The sequence below is a fragment of the Gavialis gangeticus genome, unplaced genomic scaffold (assembly GCF_001723915.1).
Source record: "Gavialis gangeticus isolate Ggan-Ray unplaced genomic scaffold, GavGan_comp1, whole genome shotgun sequence".
Taxonomy (NCBI): Eukaryota; Metazoa; Chordata; order Crocodylia; family Gavialidae; genus Gavialis; species Gavialis gangeticus.
The window spans coordinates 150396276-150415950 of record NW_017729032.1 but is presented as its reverse complement, the minus strand read 5'-3'; the positions used below and the strand labels follow the sequence as shown (position 1 = coordinate 150415950).

The 19675-nt window shown below is 44.7% G+C and overlaps 2 protein-coding genes across 5 annotated transcripts in view; both read right to left on the bottom strand.

The window, feature by feature from the left end:
- The window catches only part of CREG2 (cellular repressor of E1A stimulated genes 2), a 23710-nt gene extending 19399 nt beyond the window's left edge, over positions 1 to 4311 (bottom strand). The window contains exon 1 of the mRNA XM_019525372.1: positions 3284 to 4311. Coding sequence (XP_019380917.1) covers positions 3284 to 3739 — 456 coding nt within the window. The 5' untranslated portion in view covers positions 3740 to 4311. The remainder of the gene's footprint in view (positions 1 to 3283) is intronic.
- Positions 4312 to 5771: 1460 nt separating this feature from the next.
- The window catches only part of RFX8 (RFX family member 8, lacking RFX DNA binding domain), a 75796-nt gene continuing 61892 nt past the window's right edge, over positions 5772 to 19675 (bottom strand). For 3 of the 4 annotated variants that reach the window (XM_019525324.1, XM_019525327.1, XM_019525328.1), the window contains 2 exons: positions 10193 to 10485; positions 5772 to 6164 (listed from right to left, as the gene is read on the bottom strand). In XM_019525324.1, coding sequence (XP_019380869.1) covers positions 6033 to 6164; positions 10193 to 10485 — 425 coding nt within the window. In that variant the 3' untranslated portion in view covers positions 5772 to 6032. The remainder of the gene's footprint in view (positions 6165 to 10192; positions 10486 to 19675) is intronic. The other variant, XM_019525325.1, reaches the window with a different exon arrangement.

The window sequence follows — 19675 nt, the reverse complement described above, 5'->3', positions numbered from 1 at the left end:
GTTGGTCTGACATGATCTCCCCCTAATAAATCCATGCTGATTGCCCCTGAGCATCATTTCTGATGCCGGCCCATCACAAATGTGCTCCTTGATGATCTTCTCAAAGAGTTTCCCCAGGATTGAGGTAAGACTGACGGGCCTATAGTTGCCCGGGTCCTCCCTCTTCCCTTTCTTGAAGATGGGGACCACATTTGCTACCTTCCAAACATCATCATCAGAAATGGAAATAGAGCCTAGTTGTTCTGGATTCCAGTTGCCATTGTCACCACTAGACCAAGTGGGCATGTCTACATGTACTATTGACTGATTAAACCTGGTGTGGTTTGCATCAGAGTTTATTGCTCCTTGGCACACATGTACTGGGTACATGTGTGCCAAGGGCTGCAGCATGTTGAGTCGGGTTGGAGCAGCCCTGGCTGACAGGGAGCCCAGGGGGTCAGACTGCCAACCTAGTGCTTTTCTCACCCAGCTCAACATACAGTGGAGGGGCTGGCTGGGGCACAAGGATACTTCAGTTCAGGGCTAGCTGGCAGATAGCCCTCTCACTGAAGTATCCTTGTGCCCCAACCAGTTCCATCAGTGTCTACATGTTAGCACTGGGGCAGGATAAATAATGCTGCCACAGGATAGTACTTGTGTTGCAAGTACTGTTCTATGGTGGTGTTTATTAGTTTACTGTGACCCAATAAGTCCTCATGTGTACACACCGAGACTTTACTGCAAAGCTAATTAGGCAACTTTTCAGTAAATGTCTCATATAGATGCACTCATTATGTTCTAAACTAAACTGACTGATCATCAGGGATCCTGGTTTTCTCTGATAAAGAATCTTCAATGTTTGGATTTTAAAAAGTAACCTAAACTCCACATTTTGTCATGATTAAAATGAAACACCACTAATACACACACACACACACACACATATTAGTGGTGTTTCATTTTAATCATGAAAAAATGTGGATTTTGGGTTACTTTTTTAAATTTGAAAATTGGAGATTTGTTATCAGAGAAAACCAGGATCCCTGCTTATCATACTGCTATGACAACACATTCTCTCATATGCTTTCAAAATGTCTTCAAACAGTAATAAATTAAAACACATATATATGAATTAAAAAAACCATGAACACATCTATACCAAACAGCATGCCTATCATTTCATAATCTCAGAGAATTTCTATTTTAATTCAGACTTTTAGTTGGCTTTTTTCACTATTTCCCCCCCTATCTATATTGAGCTTTTAACCTGGAAGGTGCCCATAGCTGCCTAAATTAAAATAGAAACCATTTTACCTAGAAGCGTATTTAAAGTTTTCTGCCTTAAAACACAGTTCTAGATCCTGGTTAGTAATCCAGTATGGCCAGTATGGATTGGCTTACAGGCTCTACTGACATCACTTGTTGTTAAATCCTATTGACAAGAATGGAAACAGAAGCAGATCACTGAGCAGTGTTTTTAAAAACTCTCTCTCTCAGCCATGGAGTTAAATAATAAAGTGAAAAAAAATAGCTAATTTAGTGAAACTGGTACGTTCTGGTAACAAAACCTAGCTAAGTTGTATCATCATCCAGAAGAAAGTCTGGATGATAATATTACCTGGATCACACATTTTTCATAATGTTCATATACTTGTATTGTTATAATGTTTACATGCAACCTCTTCTGCAAATGGTAAGCGGATTTGTTTATGAAGCCATGTAACTTGGACATTAAAAATATTTGTATATTTATTAAGATGTATAAATTTAAAAATAGCAGCTATCAACAGTTTAGCACTAGAAGTTTCAAATTGTTTTGAAAACCTGTTTTTTCATGCCTGGTTAACTTCATAGTTCACATCCAGAAAGGAAGAGTGAGCACATGAAGTATAATCCATACAAAAAAAATCACACCTCTTAATTACAAGTTTTATTATAAATCCATTTTTTAACTTATGTATTGTAATTACAGAAAGCTAACCACATTCACTGAATTAATGCTGCATTTCCATCAGAAGCTTTTGGTGAGACTATAAATTGTAAGAGTTAAGATATGGGTCAATAGTATCTCTGAAACCTTGGGATGGAATTACAAATTTGTAGTGTACAAATGAGAATATTTTATTAATGATACCTTTTTAGATTTGACACTTTGCAGTTCAAAGTAACACAAACAGCCAGATAGCAATTGTTTGAACAGTGTTTTTAGGAGGTTTGACTAGCTTCTAACTTTTACTTTATGTTTTTTAAATAGAATTTTAAATTTAGTCAGTAATTTGTGAACAGTTTAAAGGAACAGTGAATTTAAAATGATCTTTCCTGTTTGCAAATATTAGTGATAACAGGGTCCAGCTCAAAGCAGCCTTCTTTTTTATTTATTTGTTTATTTATTTTCAATCAAAAGGAAGTTTTTTAAATCTGGAAAAATTAACAGCCCAGTATCAGTACTGCCAAATCTGTTTTGTACCACATTGCTGACACAAAAGTGGTCTTGAGGCTGGCAGAGCTAATTATGGTAGGATGACCCTGGGATAGACAGATCTTCTGGTAGCACAGAGCCAGTGTAGCTGCTCCCAGCCCAACTCCCTCACCCTGCAACCAATACAGAGAATATAGATCGCGCAAAGCGGACATAGCTAGTATACCCTTTTATTCTGTTGATCCCTTGAGGCCATTAAAGTCAGTATACCTTAGAGCAGGCTGCTCTGAATTAATACTGGGGAGTGGGACCAGTTCAGCACACAGTCAGCTGAAGGTTGAAGGAATGCAAAGGCCTCTCTCCAAAAACTATAATGTAATCTTGTTTGGTTGCAGCAGTGGATCTAGCCCAATGCTTTTTCTCTTCTTTTCTGCACCTCATTAAGGTGCCCTTTAGCATCTCTTCCACTGAACTCTAAGCATGATTTCCCATCCTACCCTAACTAGCAGAGAAGCAAAACTGTAAATGTTGCTACATATGTGCCTGCACTGTACTTTTACTGGCTGTTTGAATAACATTACTGACAGCTTTTATTATTTACCCTGCATATTTTGTGGCTGACATCAAGAGATGATTATAAAATAATAAAATATTGTTTTCTGTAACAGTGCTAGGCTGTTATTATGCAAATTTGCATAATAATAAACTGTAATGTTAGCAAATAATTTGTAATTTATATCCAGAAAGCTTTTCCAAAACAGAACGATTATTTACTGCCTTTTTCAGAACACTAAAACACAAGCAATAAATCTGCAAACCCTCTCCGGCTGTTCAGCTCAGCATTAAAAGAGAATTCTCTATTGCTAGCATAAGATGTCACAGTACCTTTTCCTGCGTGGACTGAGTAGCCAAGAAGCCCCAGCTGTTATAATGGCTCAGGAAACGGGCAGTTCGGATTGCCTGCTCCAGAGGAGCAATGCTGTCATCTGTCCCTTTGACACTCTCTCTCCTGTAGGAAAACATCCTAGAAGGAGAGGATACCTGCTTGGATCTTCCAGCCACTGGCCTGGACCTCATTTGCCCATCTTCTTTGTAAACAGAGGCCGGGTAGCTCTGCTTCCAGATGCTAGTCGTGTCTTCCAGGAGTGCAGGGAGAGCTTCCTCGTTGGAGGAGCTGTCCAGTTCTTCCTCCACCTCGTTGGTAACAGACCAGGAGACAGAGTTGACTATCACATATCCCCAAGCAGGAGAAAGCATCATGCTACACCAAAGCAACCAGGAGAGCCAGGATACAGACACAGTCCTTTTCTTCAGCTGTATTTGATAGCAGCACACAGACATTTTGTAACAAACACTCCCAGCTAAGAGCCACACTGAACCTTGCCTAGCCTGAACCTTTGGAATGAGAGCAGCACCCTCCTGTGGTGAACGCTGGCACAGAGCTGAAATACACTTGCTCTTATTAAAGCAATATCAGCCTGTAGAGTCGTCATGTAAACCACACAACTCTGCCGCTTGGAGCAGAGGCTGAAGTAACACAGACGCTTCAGCAACAACTGGCAAACAAAATAATTTGTCTAAGACCCAGCTCTGCTTGAAGGAGCATCTCGACAGTCACACATCACACAAAAAAAATGTAGTAGAATGTCTACAGAAACTCCAAAAAGTGTGACAGCCTGGACATGAACAGCAAAGGGATGCAAGCACTTCTGTCACATTGTATATGGCTTCCATGCTTTCTGTCCTCCCACCTACCTATCAAGACTTGGGCTGTGCCTTTGGGCTATATTGTAAACTGTTTTGTCAAATACCCACAGCAGAAGTCATAGACTATCTACTTGTCTGGGATGGTTAATCCTCAGGAACAATCCTGCCTTGTGAAAGGGCCTGGACTAGATGACCTCAAGAGATTCCTTCCAGCTCTATTTTTCTATGATCCTATTTGATAAAAAAATACAGATTTAAAAATCAATTAGACTCCTGGTGCAGTAGCATATATCAGAGCTCCGCACAGTTTCTTATAATATGGTATGCTGATGGAGTAGTCAGGTTTTTTTTAATAAATAAATGTTATCTATCAAGTATGCTCTCTCTCCTTACTTTTTTCCTTTGGCAAATAGCCCTAACTTGATCTCTAGTCATAGTAACCTGGCTGTTCTGCATTTTGATATCCATCCCAATCATTTGGATTGAGAACCAAAAAAAAAAAAAGATTGAAGATAAGCAAGGATTTTCAAGAACAGAAGGAGGAAAGTTAGGCTAGTTTCCCTTCCCAGTTCAGGAAATGTCTTCTAGCTTCTTGGGGGCTGCCTGCCACCTTCTCACCTTTCCTGCACTAGTGCTCCACAAAACTATTAGAAACAATTAGTTCCCAGGCATGTCTACACATGCTGTTAAGAAGACTGAATAAACTCCAGCACAGTTCACACCAGAGTTTATTGCTCCTCAGTGCACCGTTTGTATGTGTGCCCAGGGCAGCAGCACATTGAGCTGGGTTGGAGCAGCCCTAGATGGCAGGGGGCCCTGGGCTTCAGCCTGCCAACCCAGGGCTGTTGTGACATGCTATGGAGGGGCTGGCTGGGGCACGAGGGTACTTCAGTGCAGAGATAGCTGGCAGGCACGCTTTACTGAAGCACCTTTGTGCCCCGACCAGCCCCATCAGTGTCTACATGTGTGTTGTGGCACACTAAATAATGCCACCATAGGATCGTACTTGTGTACAATCCTATGGCAGTATTTATTAGTTTACTGTGGCCTAAAAGGGCTGCATGTGTAAACATTGAGACTTTACTGCAGAGATAATTAATTAGTCAGCTCCACAGCAAACGTCTTGTGTAGCTGTGCCCAAGTATTACCCAATCAGTTTATTTCCTTAGGCTAATGCTTTTGTGATACAATTTTAATATCCTGTAGAATACTTTTAAATTTGTATCAATTTACTTCCAGGATTTTGCTAGATCATTCCTTTGGTACTGTGGTCATAGTAAAATAAGACAAAATAATGGCTCACATATGAATGGGAAATCAATAACATATTATACATACTATTCTGGCTTGATTAATAACATTGTATGTGAGATACTGACTCTGCAGTATCTCAGCAAAAAGTGGAAAGTTCAGCAAGAATTTTTCAAGATTCCTGACAATATCAACTCCTGCCCCTGAGATTAGAGTTGAGTTCTGTGTATACTAAATGGCATCCCTATTTCTGGGTTACATACTGTAGATAAAAAGAAACATTTGGTTAGGTCATTAGTTTTGCCCATAGTTCCTGTCAAGTTTCTTTGCCACTGTGGTTTCAGGAAAGGCTTTCACATTACTAAAGACAGAAACATAGAAAAGGGTAAGATGAAAAAACAACCAGACAAATACATTCCACAGTAGGATTTTTTACAGATTTATTCAAATATGCCAATCAGTTTAAAAAGATCAGAGTTAAAAACAATAACAACAAACTTTCACACAATTGCATAACTGTTAATTACAATCTCCTCCCTCCCCCCCCACAATTCCCAGGAAAATACAACGTTTTTTTTCTTAAATATAAACTAAACACATCGTAAGTGCAATACACCCTTGCAAACAATTCTTAAAGGTCTGTCTGGCTTTCCCTTAAGCAAGTACCACTGGAGATCTACTGTGGATCAGAAGTGCGAATAATAAATCTCTGTCCATCTTTTAGAGTAATGAGTGCATCCTTTCCAACTGGAAGATTCAGTTTAACAGAACTCTTGGTAATTTTGTCTTCCAACATAACTTGGAGGAGCTGAAAATAAAACATCAAATATCGTAAGTATTGTCACTGAGGAGAGGTTGCATCCAGTCTCCTCTTTCTACTGAACAACATGTCTTTTCTTTTATCTGTTTCTTCAAACAGTGCTGGTTAATGGGTTCCTGCATGTAATTAGTACATGCTGAATTTAATACCTTGCATGTTTAGGATTGTGCCCCACACTTTTACCATTTAATTTCACCAAGTTAGTCTACACTGAAGTCACAAAAGTTATGGCAGTGTAGCCTGGTGCTCTGTGAATGAGTTAACTTGGCTACCAGAAGCAGCTTAGGAATGGCAGTGTGGGCTAGCGTGCAAAGCAGTCTCAATATACCCCCAATCTACTCATGTAATGGGACACAGTTAATAGGAACCCCAAACCAACCTTTAACATATGATATACAGTTGTACATACTACTCTGTCATATCCCCTCTTATTCTCTATTTCTCCAAAATTTCTCCCAGCCCTTTCAGTCTTTCTTTGCCTGAAGTGCCTATCAAGGCTGTGATCTTGCCCTCATTGGTATCTGTGCTGCTTCTGCAGTGTTCTTGGGAGTGCTACTCCCCAACCTGCTCCAACTCCATATGTGCTAAACCAGAAACAAAGCTGCCCTGTGGCTGCACCTGCCAAAACTCTTGGGAGGTGTTTCTGGCAGGCCTTCAGCACAGTGTTACCACCTCACATCCAGAGCCGGCAAGGCCAGAGTAAGAGGTTGGTGAGCAGGGCATACCTGAATATAGTACTGCCAACGCTGCTGATATACCAACTGGAGTCAATTAGAATTGTACCTTGACTTCAGTGTGGCTAGGATTTCACCCTGGGTCTCTAACTGCTTTAATTAACATTTTTTACTGTATGTATAACCTGCTTGATTATAACAAGCACTGAACTGAGAGCACATCACTGGTTTATATGAGGCAGTTAACTGTTTCCTTGTTTCCTCTATCCTCTTCAAAATTAAAGCACTGGGCTTGCTTGTATGCCACTGCTAACCCATTGAGCTATGTACAGTGATACTCAGGTCTGTTCTCCCTGTGATTTGCAGTAGACTGTATGTGATGTGGGCGTAGAATTGGATTAAAAGCTACAGTGCAGGGCTCTGAAGATAAACCCACAGCAGGAGTTCAGTTTAATGGGATTTTAATTTGGTAACAGGTGAACAAAGAGAGGAAGCGCAGAGTGAGTATGCTGGGGTATTATAGATGAAGGAACATTGCTCATGCTGTGAGAAAGAAACTGCAAGCTCTGTGATAAGAAATAAAGATCAGCTCCGCATTTTCATAGCTGCACTTCAATACATTACAGCACGTTCCAAACCCATCTACTTGTGCGGTCAGTTTGTTCTTACCAATTATTTTGCATTTGATTATGTGGCATTTCATCTGCCACATTGCCTGTTGACCCACTTTTGCTAAATACTTGTCTCATTTTTTATTTTACCCTAATTTTTCTACTAAAACAAGTGTTTTGTTAGGAGATGTTTTACCCCGCTTTCTAAAGGATTGTTATTAACAATGGTTTTAATTTATTCAAACATGTGCTGGGTCCTTCCCAATTAATTTAAAAAAAGAAAGCAAGAACATGCTCCCTGCACTGAAGAATGCAGTCTAAATTTGACAAGAAGCAGCAAGTGAAGTCCAGCACCAGATACAGATGGTACAGAAGAGGAAGAATGATGCTAACAATCCAAAAGATGACAGAGCTACTTGGCACAGTACAGACATATATTGACACTGCTGGTTTGGGGGGTTTTATTTATGACTCCTGTTACCATTCCTCCCTCCCCCTCACTTCTTAAAGGCTTCAGAGAAGAACAGAGCTTTTTAGCAGTCATTTAGATGAGATGAGGGTGGAGGTGTGACACAAACTTTCTGAGCATAAGAGGCTGCACCAAAATGTTTAAGCAGCCAATTTAGCTTTCCAGCCCCATCACACTTCCCACTTTCAGTTCTCTCTCAGTTCTTAATTTTTCCTTCCACTTTGTACTTCTTGTTTCCCATGCCCCTCCACAAATCCACTCTGCCCTCCATTTCCCTGCCTTCACCCCATCCTCTCCTACCTTCACATACTCCCTAATGCTCACTCTGATCCGCCCTGCCCTGCTCCGCTTCTCTCCCCCATGGTAAATAAGTGAACTATAGTTTCTCCTTAGTCTACTGCTTTGTTATTTCCTCCTAATTCTTAAAGATCAGAGAAGCAACATGTAACTGTTACAACACCAGTTCCCAGCCTTTCCAGGCTCGCTACCCCACTTCCCAGGTAAGCCCATTTTTAACAACTGAATTTCCATGGGGTTCACAACCCTTCTCCTAAGTGCCGTGATGCCACTGGGGTTGCAAACCTCATCCAGGAAACTATGCTTTATAAAATTCCCTGCTGGTTTGACTTGATTTGCTTGTATCCTTCTAATGTGCTTTAAGTGTACTTCTTTCATGAATATCATGCTGGGTGCATCTACACATGCTATTAGCATAGAGCCATAAACTCTGGTGCACGTGGCGCTGGGTTTTATTGCTCATGGGCACCACATTTATACATACGCCCAGGACCGCACCACATTGAGCTGGGTCAGAGCAGCCCTGGCTGGCAGGGAGACTGAGGTGTCAGCCTGCCAGCTCAGGGCTACTCTGACCCAGCTCAACATGCTGTGGAGGAGCTGACTGGGGCACAAGGGTACTTCAGTGCAAGGCTATCCAGTAGTCAGCCCTTGCACTATAGTACCCTCATGCCCCAACCAGCCCCATCAGTGTCTACACATGTGTTGCTGCACACTAAAGAACTCTGCTGTAGGACAGTACTTGTATTTACACTGATTTACACTGCTGTATTTAGGCAGCTCCACAGTAAACATCTTGTGTAGATGCACCTACTGAGTGGCACTTTACTTTGGGCTAGGCTAGGTCATGACTCCTGGCAGAGATCTGGGTTTAACACAAAATAGGGCTTCTGTGGCCTGAGGAGTTCACAAAAAGGCATCCTACTGCAGGAAGCAAAGTACTCCTTAGAACAGAGATAGCACACCCACTGCAACGCTCCTTCTGGGGTACAGCTTACTCTCCCAGCTGTGTCAACCTGGCTGTGCAGGTAGGCAGTGGCTTGACCTACTTCTTCTCTGCCTTTAGATGTGTTGGACAACTGATGGGAGCTGGTTTACACCCCACTTCCCTGGCCCTCTTTCCTCCTTGCATATCCATGTAAGGGCTTAACAGAATTTGACCTTCCATGAATTATTCCACTGGATCCACTGACTAGGTGTAAGGGTGGTACAAACAAGAGTGAGTTCTCTACTGATGAGGTTTGGTGCAAAGAGAAACTAGTTTTAAAAAAAAGCAAAACTGCCAAACAGGCTTGGTAAGGTCCTGACATCTAAGCAAAGGGTGTGTGAATCTGTCATTTACTGAGAACTTTACAAAACCTGGAAATGAAGCTGATGGGAGAAATTCAGATTGGAGGGAATGGGTGTAACTACCCTGCACTCTCTCCCATCAGGTTTGAATGTGGCTTTGTGCAGAAGGGTTACTTACCTAAGGACTGCAGTCCAAGCAGTTAGCAATCCAGACCTTTGCTCTTGGGGAGTGTGAAAGCAGCAAAGACTGAGATCATATTTTTGCCCCCTTGTGGCACAATCATTTGGGCTTATAGTAGAAGGCAACTGCCTTTACCCCACTTTAGTATCCTTTCTGTTCCTGACACTAAGAAAGTGTGTAAGTTGCATAAATTTGGGGAGGTCCAGGATACTAGGAAAGGAAATGTAATGAGGTCCATACTCAGCAACTCGTAATATAACATTGGCTGTGAATCTTAGTGCAGTTAACATGAGACTGGCTCCATTAGAAAACTCTGCCCCTGAGATTAAAGACATATGTTATCAGTATAGGAAAGAGGGTGAAAGGCCACTGAAAAAGCCAAAACATTATTTATATTAACCAGAGATGTTTCATACAGATTCCTACCAACCCTCACCTCTTCCAGTTGGGTTTTAAATTCAAATGTTTAAAAACAACCATATAGTTGATTTTACCTTGTTGCCTGTGGCTGTGTCTACCAGACAGCTCAAGACCTTGAGAATAACACTGCTTAAATTAACATCACTCTGGCTTTGTGTCAAAGTTACATGTGCTGGTTCTGGGACTTCAACTTGAGGCTGTTCAACAGAAAAATCATCCAGCAGGTGGGCAGGTTTGGGAACTACTTGAACAGAAGAACTGTTCTGCTGAATTACTGAGAGACCTTCATCTCCTTCCTCCTCTAAATGGGATTGGAGAATGTGAATAACATATTCCAAAAGTAGCAAGTTAAACAAATGCCAGGATCCTAGGTGAAAACAACAACAAAAATCACTGCAATGTCTTTGCTTTTAGAACTTTATATAGGTGCATGTTCTACCCATTCAACCTTTAAAGCAATTGGTTTCACTATATTAGTACTAGGTTGAGTGGATAAGCAACCTAGTTTTCCCTAAATAAGACATGTTATCTTACATGTCTGCTCACCTACATCTAAGCAGAATTTTCACTCAAGTTCAGATCAGATTCTAAGCATAAACAAAAGATTATCCATTCCTCCCCCCTGAATTTACAGGAATGCTTGTTCATCTTCCAGTTCAAATTCTTTTCCAAAATGACCTTCTGCTGCAATTTTTATCAACAACTTCACACCATCTGTGTTGCTTCTCACACTGATCAATCATAGAAAACTGGGCTGGGTGGGACCTCAAGAGGTCATCCAGTCCATCCCCCTATTCTGCGTCAAGGTTCATCATAACTGAAATGTTCCTGACATTGTATAAGATGTTTGTATAACTTGCTCTTAAAAACTTCCAGATGATGAAGATTCTATAGACTAATTCTGTGGCTAATCTGTTCAAGGTTTTTACTTAATTTATAATTCCAATAACAATATTTATCGTACCAACCCTCATCAAACAAAAACCCCAGAGGCTACAATGGGGCTGAAAAAGCTAACTGGGAAGAACTTCCTTGCCTTCATTAGACTTTGAATTATGCTTTTGGATTGCAAAGACCAGGCCTTTCTCCTTGTTCTCTTTAGCAGCAGGCATATTAGTGACACTCAACTAGTACTTAATAATTTGCACATGCAAAGAGCACTTTATAGGATCATCAACAGAGGCACATCTTGAATCAATGTGCAGCACACAGAAATTCAATCAGTTTTTAATTAAAAATTCTGACTCTGTTCATATTGAGTCTTCTATTGAATTTGTCTGAGGAGCTGATGCCTCCCTTGCTTCTGCTGTTTGTGCTTCTGCACATCCTGAAGTGATGGTGATTGAAGAAAACAGAGATGAGGGAAGGATTATTATTTTCTGTGCTGCAAATACAGACACCAGACACTGGAGGTAACTAAGAACTACTAAATGTTCTACAGCAAGGGAATATTGAAAGTGGATGTGGTAAGAGGAGCAAATATGGAACAAAATCTAGCAGTATTACTGTATCTTGGAATTTAAAAAAATGAATGGAGGGGAACTCTATTGAGCCTGCATTGGGGGGAAGCAGCATGCAAAAAAGGATGTACAAGTTGATAAATTCTTATAAATCACTGCTGTTAGGGATATAAGCAAGGCAGTTTGTGCAGAACAGGACCTGGGCTGACCCTTCGTGAGGGAACATCTCTGTTGATAGCAGACCAGTGTCTTTGATGCAGGACTTCCTAGTGGATACCAGGCCATTCTATATGGGGCTTGCAAACCTTCCCCTCCTAGGAGACATTGTGCTAGGAACCATGTACAGTTCACCACATAGAGTTTACCCTTAGTGGTTTTTCCCTTTGCTTTTATTTCAAGTTATTGTAGCAATTAGTGCTCAGAAAGCGGTTAATAAAATTAAAGCACTAGGAGGTAAGAAGGTAGTTAAATCTGCCATCAGGTCTCATTAATAAAGTACTGAGAAGGTGACAGCTAAAGGAAGCAACATGTATTAGCATTTTGTTATGGATGTAATAGCTCAACATGGAGCTAGGACAGGAAGGAACTAATAACAGGTCCTAGAAACAGGGGCCATATGAGGCAGGCCAAAGGGCCCAAGCCTAGAAGGACAGCCTTATGCCTAGAGGTGTGTTTTCTGGGGCAAGGTTTGACAGCATACCGGAGGGTTACTTGCACAAATTTACAGCAAATTCAGTTAGTTGCCTAAGAAACTGGTTCTTCAGGGATGTCAAGGCAGTGTATATTGCTCTGTAGGATGCTCCTCTTCCCCTTCCCTGACAAGCACTATTGAAATTCAGGAAAGGCAAAGCCTATCAAGGTTGCCTGAATACAGAACATTAAGAGCTGGGGGCTGATTACCCCAACTGCTTTAGCTCCTTCTGCTCAACCTCAAAGTCTTATTGGACTCCTAGGAGCAGGGGAAGGAGAGTGGGTAGTGATAACGTACAGAGCCAACACTATTAGAGAGCTATAGTTACTAAGAAGCAAGAAACTGATAACACAATTTATCAAGGCACCAAGGGACTCCAAGAGAAGAAATTATTTAATTGCCTAGATACCCCCCTGCTAGGGGCTGGGGTAACAAACAAAGGGCACTGGAACTACTTGGGTAAAAGCAAAATTTTTACCTGCTTGGTAAAAATTACTGAAACCTACTGGGAAGGCTCATTGTCACAGGGGCACTTGGGTGCCCCGTTCCTGAGTAGGGATTAGGGCTGCTGCCAATCACCAGGGCAGCTCAGGTGTGGGTTGCCGGAGCAACCAGGATGGTCATGTGACCAGAAGGGGGCAGGGCTGGGCCCATATAAACAGCCAGGCCGGAGCCTGGCTAGCAGTTCCCTTCTGGTAGTCTGTGTGTAAGAGCTCTGTGGGAGAGCTAAATTGAGCAGTGCAGCCGGAGTACACAGAGGGCTGCATTATGGTGAAGGCAGAAAGAAGCCTGACCAGAAAGCTTTGCCAGAGAGCCAGGATGGCCGGGACTTTATGTAGAAGCTGGTAGGCTTACAATTTTGGTTGCAGCTGGTTGGCTTATGACTCAGTTGTGTATATTATCCAGAGGACTGGGTGAGGCTGTAGGGGTGTGAGGAGGCCTCACAGGAGCTCCCCAGTAGTCTGGGGGTTCCTAGGTGCCCTGTGTGGGCACTGAGCAGCGCCGGGAAGGTGCAGCAGCTTGGCACCAGAGTGGTGCGGCGTGTGGGGTTGAGACCCCAGCCCAAGAGGGCAGTACTCAGCCCAGTGAGGGCATAAGACCCTGAGAAGGGTCAGGGGGGCCAGGCATGGCTGCGTGCCACCTGAGCCCCGGCGTTGGTAAAACCCTGAGACAGGGCTGGTGTGTAGGCTCAGTGGGGAGAGCCAAGGGTGCGAGAGATGCAGAAGCAGGCTCGGGGAGAGCCACCTGAGCCCCAGGTGCAGGTTTTGGCGCAGGGACAGGCCCCGGCGAGGGGCAAGAGGCGCAGGGACAGGCCCCGGCGAGGGGCAAGAGTGCGGGAAGCGTGTGGCATAGGCCCAAGGGGGCCAGCCTGCAAGAGTAAAGCCCAGGAGGGGCTAGTATAAGGTTGGAGACACAAGAATGTCGGGAATAGCTGCGAGGCTTGGGGCGTGCTAAAGGGGAGGTAGGAGGCACGCATAGCCTATAAGGCTGGGGTGCACCAAGTCACCCTGAGATCATAGGAGATCCTAGGCAGCCTCCCATATTAACTACTAAGATCAAAGACATGGCGGGTGAGAATTAAGAGGGTGCTGGATCTCCTAATTGGCACGGCACGGGGACCTAGTGCGGTCACGGCCGCTCCTAGGCCCCACCCCGTGACAACTGGCCCACTGGCCGGGAAGTTGGCCGTGCGCGGGTTAGAAACCTGCGTCCCCTACAAGGGGAGCCAACGAACCCAGGGTTGGGCAAAGAGTGACATTGTAGAAAGAGAATTTTTTTTTCTTGGATTGCCAGGGAGAAAGGAGGGCAGGGACCCATCACTTGGAAGCCCTTAGCATGACGGAGGCCCGGAGCCAAAGAGAAAAGGTTAGGGTTGTCCTGGCTGAGGGAGAGTTCAAGGGGGACCAGGAAAAGTTTCTTTGGCAATTGAGATTTGAGGAGTTGATGGAAAATGTAGCCCAGCTAGAACGGGACTTAGCCGTGGAGAAGGCCCGGAGAGAAGTGGCTAAGGCCACGATACTAGAGCGGCTGGGAAAGAAAGATAAGGGAATGAAGGAAATTAGACGACTAATGGCAGAGGAGACAGAAAGAACCAAAGAGCTAGAACGGCTGTTTACTCAGGAGGCCCAGAAAGGTCAAATTAGGGAAGAAAGGCTACGGAGGATGCAGGTGGAGTTGGAGGCTTGGAGGACGCAGTCCCCTGAGCCTGGCATAGCTCTGGCAGGGGAACAGCAAAGGTTACAACAGAAGCTAGAGGTATCCAGGGGCGTAATAGCTGTTCTGCAGAAAGAAGTTAACAACCAGGTAGAGCAGATACAGGATCTCCGTGAGGACCTGGAAAAATGGCAAGCAAGGTGCTTGGGGGCCGAACGTATGGCTGACCAGTTCCAGGAGGAGATAAGCTTGAACCGCACACAGACCGAGGAGTCTAGGAAGGTGTGGGAGCAGCAGATGGAAAAGGTAAAGGCTTTGATGGGAAAACCAGGTGATGCCCCATAGCACCCTAGAAGGGGAATTGGCAGCCTGCAGGGAGGAAAACAAGGAGCTAAGGACCCGTATACAAGCTCTTGAGACACCTCAGGTTTCCATTGAGGAGCAGACTTGGACACTTGGGCGCTCCTAGCTGAGAGCCAGAGTAAAGAAACAAGCCTTACTGCAGAACAGGGGCAGCTGCAACAGGAGTTGCAAACCCTAAGGGAGGAGCTGCAGAGGCTAGAGGAGCACAAGCGGAGATTTCCCGGGGCAAGTTGCCAAATGACCAGGGAACTCCGACAGTCCCAAGAGGCGGAGAAGGAACTAATAGACCAGGAAGTACAAACTCTGGAGAGCACAGACAGCCTAGGGAAGGGGCTAGAGGCTTTGGAAAAGCAATTAATGAGCTGTGTGGGAGTCACCCAGTTGGAACTCCAGGAAAGGGGGTCACTCATGGAGGTTTTGAGACAGACTGAGGTGCAAGTTGAGGGTCTCCGGTCAATACTTATACAAGATCTGGAGGAGGAGGAGCCTCCTAGTATCAGAGGTCCAGAGGGCCCGTGGGAGACAGTGGGACCAGGCCAGTTGGGAAGGAACACCCGGGAGGAGAGCCCAGCAGAGAAGAAATTGGAAGCCTTACATAAGGAGACCCAGTCAGCTCTCCTAGAATACTGGGAGCTGAGGTGGACCCAGTGGCAGAAACTCCACTTACAAAAGCTGGGCTGACTAGAACAGCAGCTGGGGGAAATAGCCCGATGGCAAGGTAAACCAGAAAGAATAGTAATTAGCCAGGGACAACCGGAGGTGTTGGGCTTCTCTTGGAGAGAGACTGAAAAGGGAGAGGCAAAGGCCCCTTGAAGGGAGGAGACCCCATGCCCCATAGGCGGGGGCTGTGTACCGGGAGGCTGGCACAGTACACAAAGCGAGCAGCAGATTGGTGTTAGGACCAGGGGAGGGAGACCATCCCAAAAGGAAATGGGAGTCCAGGCTTATGAGCCGGGGATGGAAGAGCACCCCGTGGGATGGAAGTTTAAAAACTGAGAAAAGGCCATATTTATACCTGAATGGTATACCTAAACAGGTTACCTGGAGGACCCTCAGGAGGAGTATCGAGGGGAAGATAGGAAAGGTGGCCTTTGTGTAAATTCTTCAAGGGCCCAGAGGAAGATACACAGGCCAAGGAAGGGTGGAATTTTGGAGCAAGGAAGATGCCCAGAAGGCACTAAGGTGCCAGTGGGAAATATGGGGTAAACTCCAAGATATCCAGGCAGATCGTGAGAGATCAGGAACCCAACAAACCATTGGGAAAGACCCCAGGAGGGTCAGAAGGGAATGGAGACTACGGAGAGCAGGCAAGCAGGCAGCTAGTGAGGTAGGAAACCTACCGAGGCCGGCTAGTGTGGGGGGACTACCTGTGGCGGGTAAATCCCAAGAAATCCCACATGTTGCACCTCGGGTAAAAGGCAAGCAGGAGGCGCCTGAAAACCTCCGCATCCCATAGATGCACTGCTGAATGCCTGAGGAAAACCTGGAGAAGACCCTGGACGGATAATACACCATGGAAAAGGGAAGATCAGTCCCGGTGAGTCCAGAACTTCAGGGGGAAGGTATGTCACGGGGGCACTTTGGTGCCCCATTCCTGAGTAGGGATTAGGGCTGCTGCCAATCACCAGGGCAGCTCAGGTGTGGGTTGCCGGAGCAACCAGGTTGGTCATGTGACCAGAAGGGGGCAGGGCTGGGCCCGTATAAACAGCCAGGCCGGAGCCTGGCTAGCAGTTCCCTTCTGGCAGCCTGTGGGTAAGAGCTCTGCGGGACAGCTAAACTGAGCAGTGCAGCCTGAGCACATAGAGGGCTGCATTATGGTGAAGGCAGAAAGAAGCCTGACCAGAAGGCTTTGGCCAGAGAGCCAGGACAGCCAGGACTTTATGTAGAAGCTGGTAGGCTGATTGTGTTATAGCCAGTAGGCTTATGATTTTGGTTGCAGCTGGCTGGCTTATGATTCAGTTGTGTGTATCATCCGGAGGACCAGGTGAGGCTGTAGGGGTGTGAGGAGGCCTCACAGGAGCTCCCCAGTAGTCTGGGGGTTCCTGGGTGCCCTGTGCGGGCACCGAGCAGTGCCGGGAAGGCGCGGCAGCTTGGCACCAGAGTGGTGCAGTGTGTGTGGGGTTGAGACCCCAGCCCAAGAGGGCAGTACTCAGCCCAGTGAGGGCGTAAGACCCTGAGAAGGGTCAGGGGGCCAGGCACGGCTGCGTGCCACCTGAGCCCCGGCGCCAGTAAAACCCCGAGACAGGGCTGGTGCGTAAGCTCAGTGGAGAGAGCCAAGGGCGCGAGAGGCGCGGGAGCAGGCTTGGAGAGAGCCAAGGGCGCGAGAGGGGTCAAGGGGCCAGGCATGGCTGTGTGCCACCTGAGCCCCAGGTGCAGGTTTTGGCACGGGACAGGCCCTGTGAGGGGCAAGAGGTGCAGAGACAGGCCCCGGTGAGGGGAAGAGCGCGGGAAGCGCCTGGCATAGGCCCAAGGGGGCCAGCCTGCAAGAGTAAAGCCCAGGAGGGGCTAGTATAAGGTTGGAGACACAAGAATGTTGGGAATAGCTGCGAGGCTTGGGGTGTGCTAAAGGGAAGGTAGGAGGCACGCATAGCCTATAAGGCTGGGGTGCACCACGTCACCCTGAGATCATAGGAGATCCTAGGCAGCCTCCCATATTAACTACTAAGATCAAAGACGTGGCGGGTGAGAATTAAGAGGGGGCTGGATCTAATTGGCATGGCATGGGGACCTAGTGCGGTCACGGCTGCTCCTAGGCCCCACCCCGTGACACTCATGAATAACACGTTAAGCTGGTTATAACCTGCTTAGGAAAGACTAGGTGGGTAAAGCAAGACTAAAGAACTACTGGTTTCCAAGTGACTGACAACTTGGAAGCAACTATTTTTGAACATTTATAGACCCATAAGAGAGAGCACAATGTGGGGTAGAAATTTGTGTCTGCTACAAGCCATCAAAACACATGACATGACAGGACTATGGCATCATCAGCACCTCTATATAGTTAGGGATCTACTTAAATTGCACTGAGGCAAAAGAGAAATTGTAGGCTGCACATGGCACCATTTTTGCAGTCTTTTTGCAGCAGTCCCACCCCCTGTCACTGATTGGCTGAGAGGCCTTGGTGACTGCACCCCTTGCTGCTGACTGGCCAAGAGGGCTGCCCATCATGTGGCCCTATCCCTTGCTGCTGATTGGCAGAGAGGGGTGGGGCCACACAAGGCAGCACTTTTGTCCAATCAGCAGCTAGGGGCAGGGAGAGATGGCTGCTATCCTTGCTGCTCCCCTTCATGCAGGCAGGCTGCAAGGCTGGGCCAAAGTGGCCCTGAGGACTGCTGGCACCCACCAGGGAGCATTTCATGTTTAGTAAGGTTTTTTTTTTTTTTTTCAGGTGATTCTGTGCCAAAATTGCAGGGATCACCATTTTTGCAGGGCTTGTGGAAACCACTTTTTTTTTTGTGCAGTTTTCACAAAAAATGCGAAATTGTGACTAGGGTAGATGCCTATATATAGTGCACAGGGAGGGGAAAAAACCCTGCGCTATTATGGGGAACTTCAACCTGAGTAACATAAGCTGGAGATCTTATGCTGCTTGCTACTAAAATGTTCTTGGAATTTGTGAACAAATGTAGATGACAAGAAGAGCCTGGATGACTGGGCTGAGTTCATAGAGCCAGGAATGTTAAGGATAATGAAAATCACTTTTTAAAGTATATCAAACAAAACAAAGCTAACAATGTTGTTGCTAGATAGAAATGGTAGATTGTCAATAATAACGTAGAAAAGATATTTAGAAAGTTTCCTATATACACTTCCATATTTTTTTTTTTAAATTACATATTCATTCTGATAGTAACTAGGAAGGGTATTAAGCTGCCACACTGTCAATTAAACATTTTTACATCAGCAAGCCTGCATACTTTGCACTCAGTGGCTTTAAAATTGTAAGGTTATCAACCTGACACTGATCCCAAGCAAAATTAACAACAGGTGTTATAGGCCTCAATAAAAATATTTAAAAGGTAATGTAATCAATGCCAATCAATATGATTTACGGGAAAAAGCTATTGACAGTCTAACTTCTATTTTGGGTCCTTTTTTTTTAAGGAGAGTAGAAAATGTATTGATAAAGGTAATAGGCTTGATGCAATATATTTAGACTTCCATAAGGCATTTGACTTGGCACTTTGCATTTTGACTAAGAAACCAGAATGATACAAAATCAACATGATGCATATTAAATGTTAGCTCATTGACGACTTTCAGAATGGAACTGTGTATGGGAAGTATCAATTTTGAATAGGTACATTTCCAGTGAGCTTCTACAGGGATCAGTTTTTGGGCCTACAATAGTTAATAATTTTAACAGTAACTTGGAAGAAAACATAAAATCATTACTAATGAAGTCTGAAGACAGCATGAAGATTGGGAGAGTGGTAAATAACATAGAAGAAAGGTCACTGATACAGAGTGATATGGATTGCTTTGTAAACTGAGCACAAGCAAACAATGTTTTTCTATATAGTCAAATGTAAGGATTAGAAATAAAGCATATATTTTAATAATGAGGGTGACTAACCATTGGAAGAACTTATCAATGACTATGTTGGATTCACTATGATTGGAAACTTTAAAATCAAAACTAGATCTTTACTAAGAGATATGATTTACTTCATGTATACAGGAACAAAGGCTGAGGGCTATACTTAAAGGATGGGGGATTTTGTTCTGGGGAGCAACAACTCTCTATTATCTTCCTGGCCACACACATTTGAAATCACTCAAAATATGCATGTACCCATACCCTCAAAAACACCTGGGAAAAATGTTCTCTTTAAGGATTTGACACAAAGGGTACATAGCTCAAATAGAAGCAGTGCAAATTTGAGCCA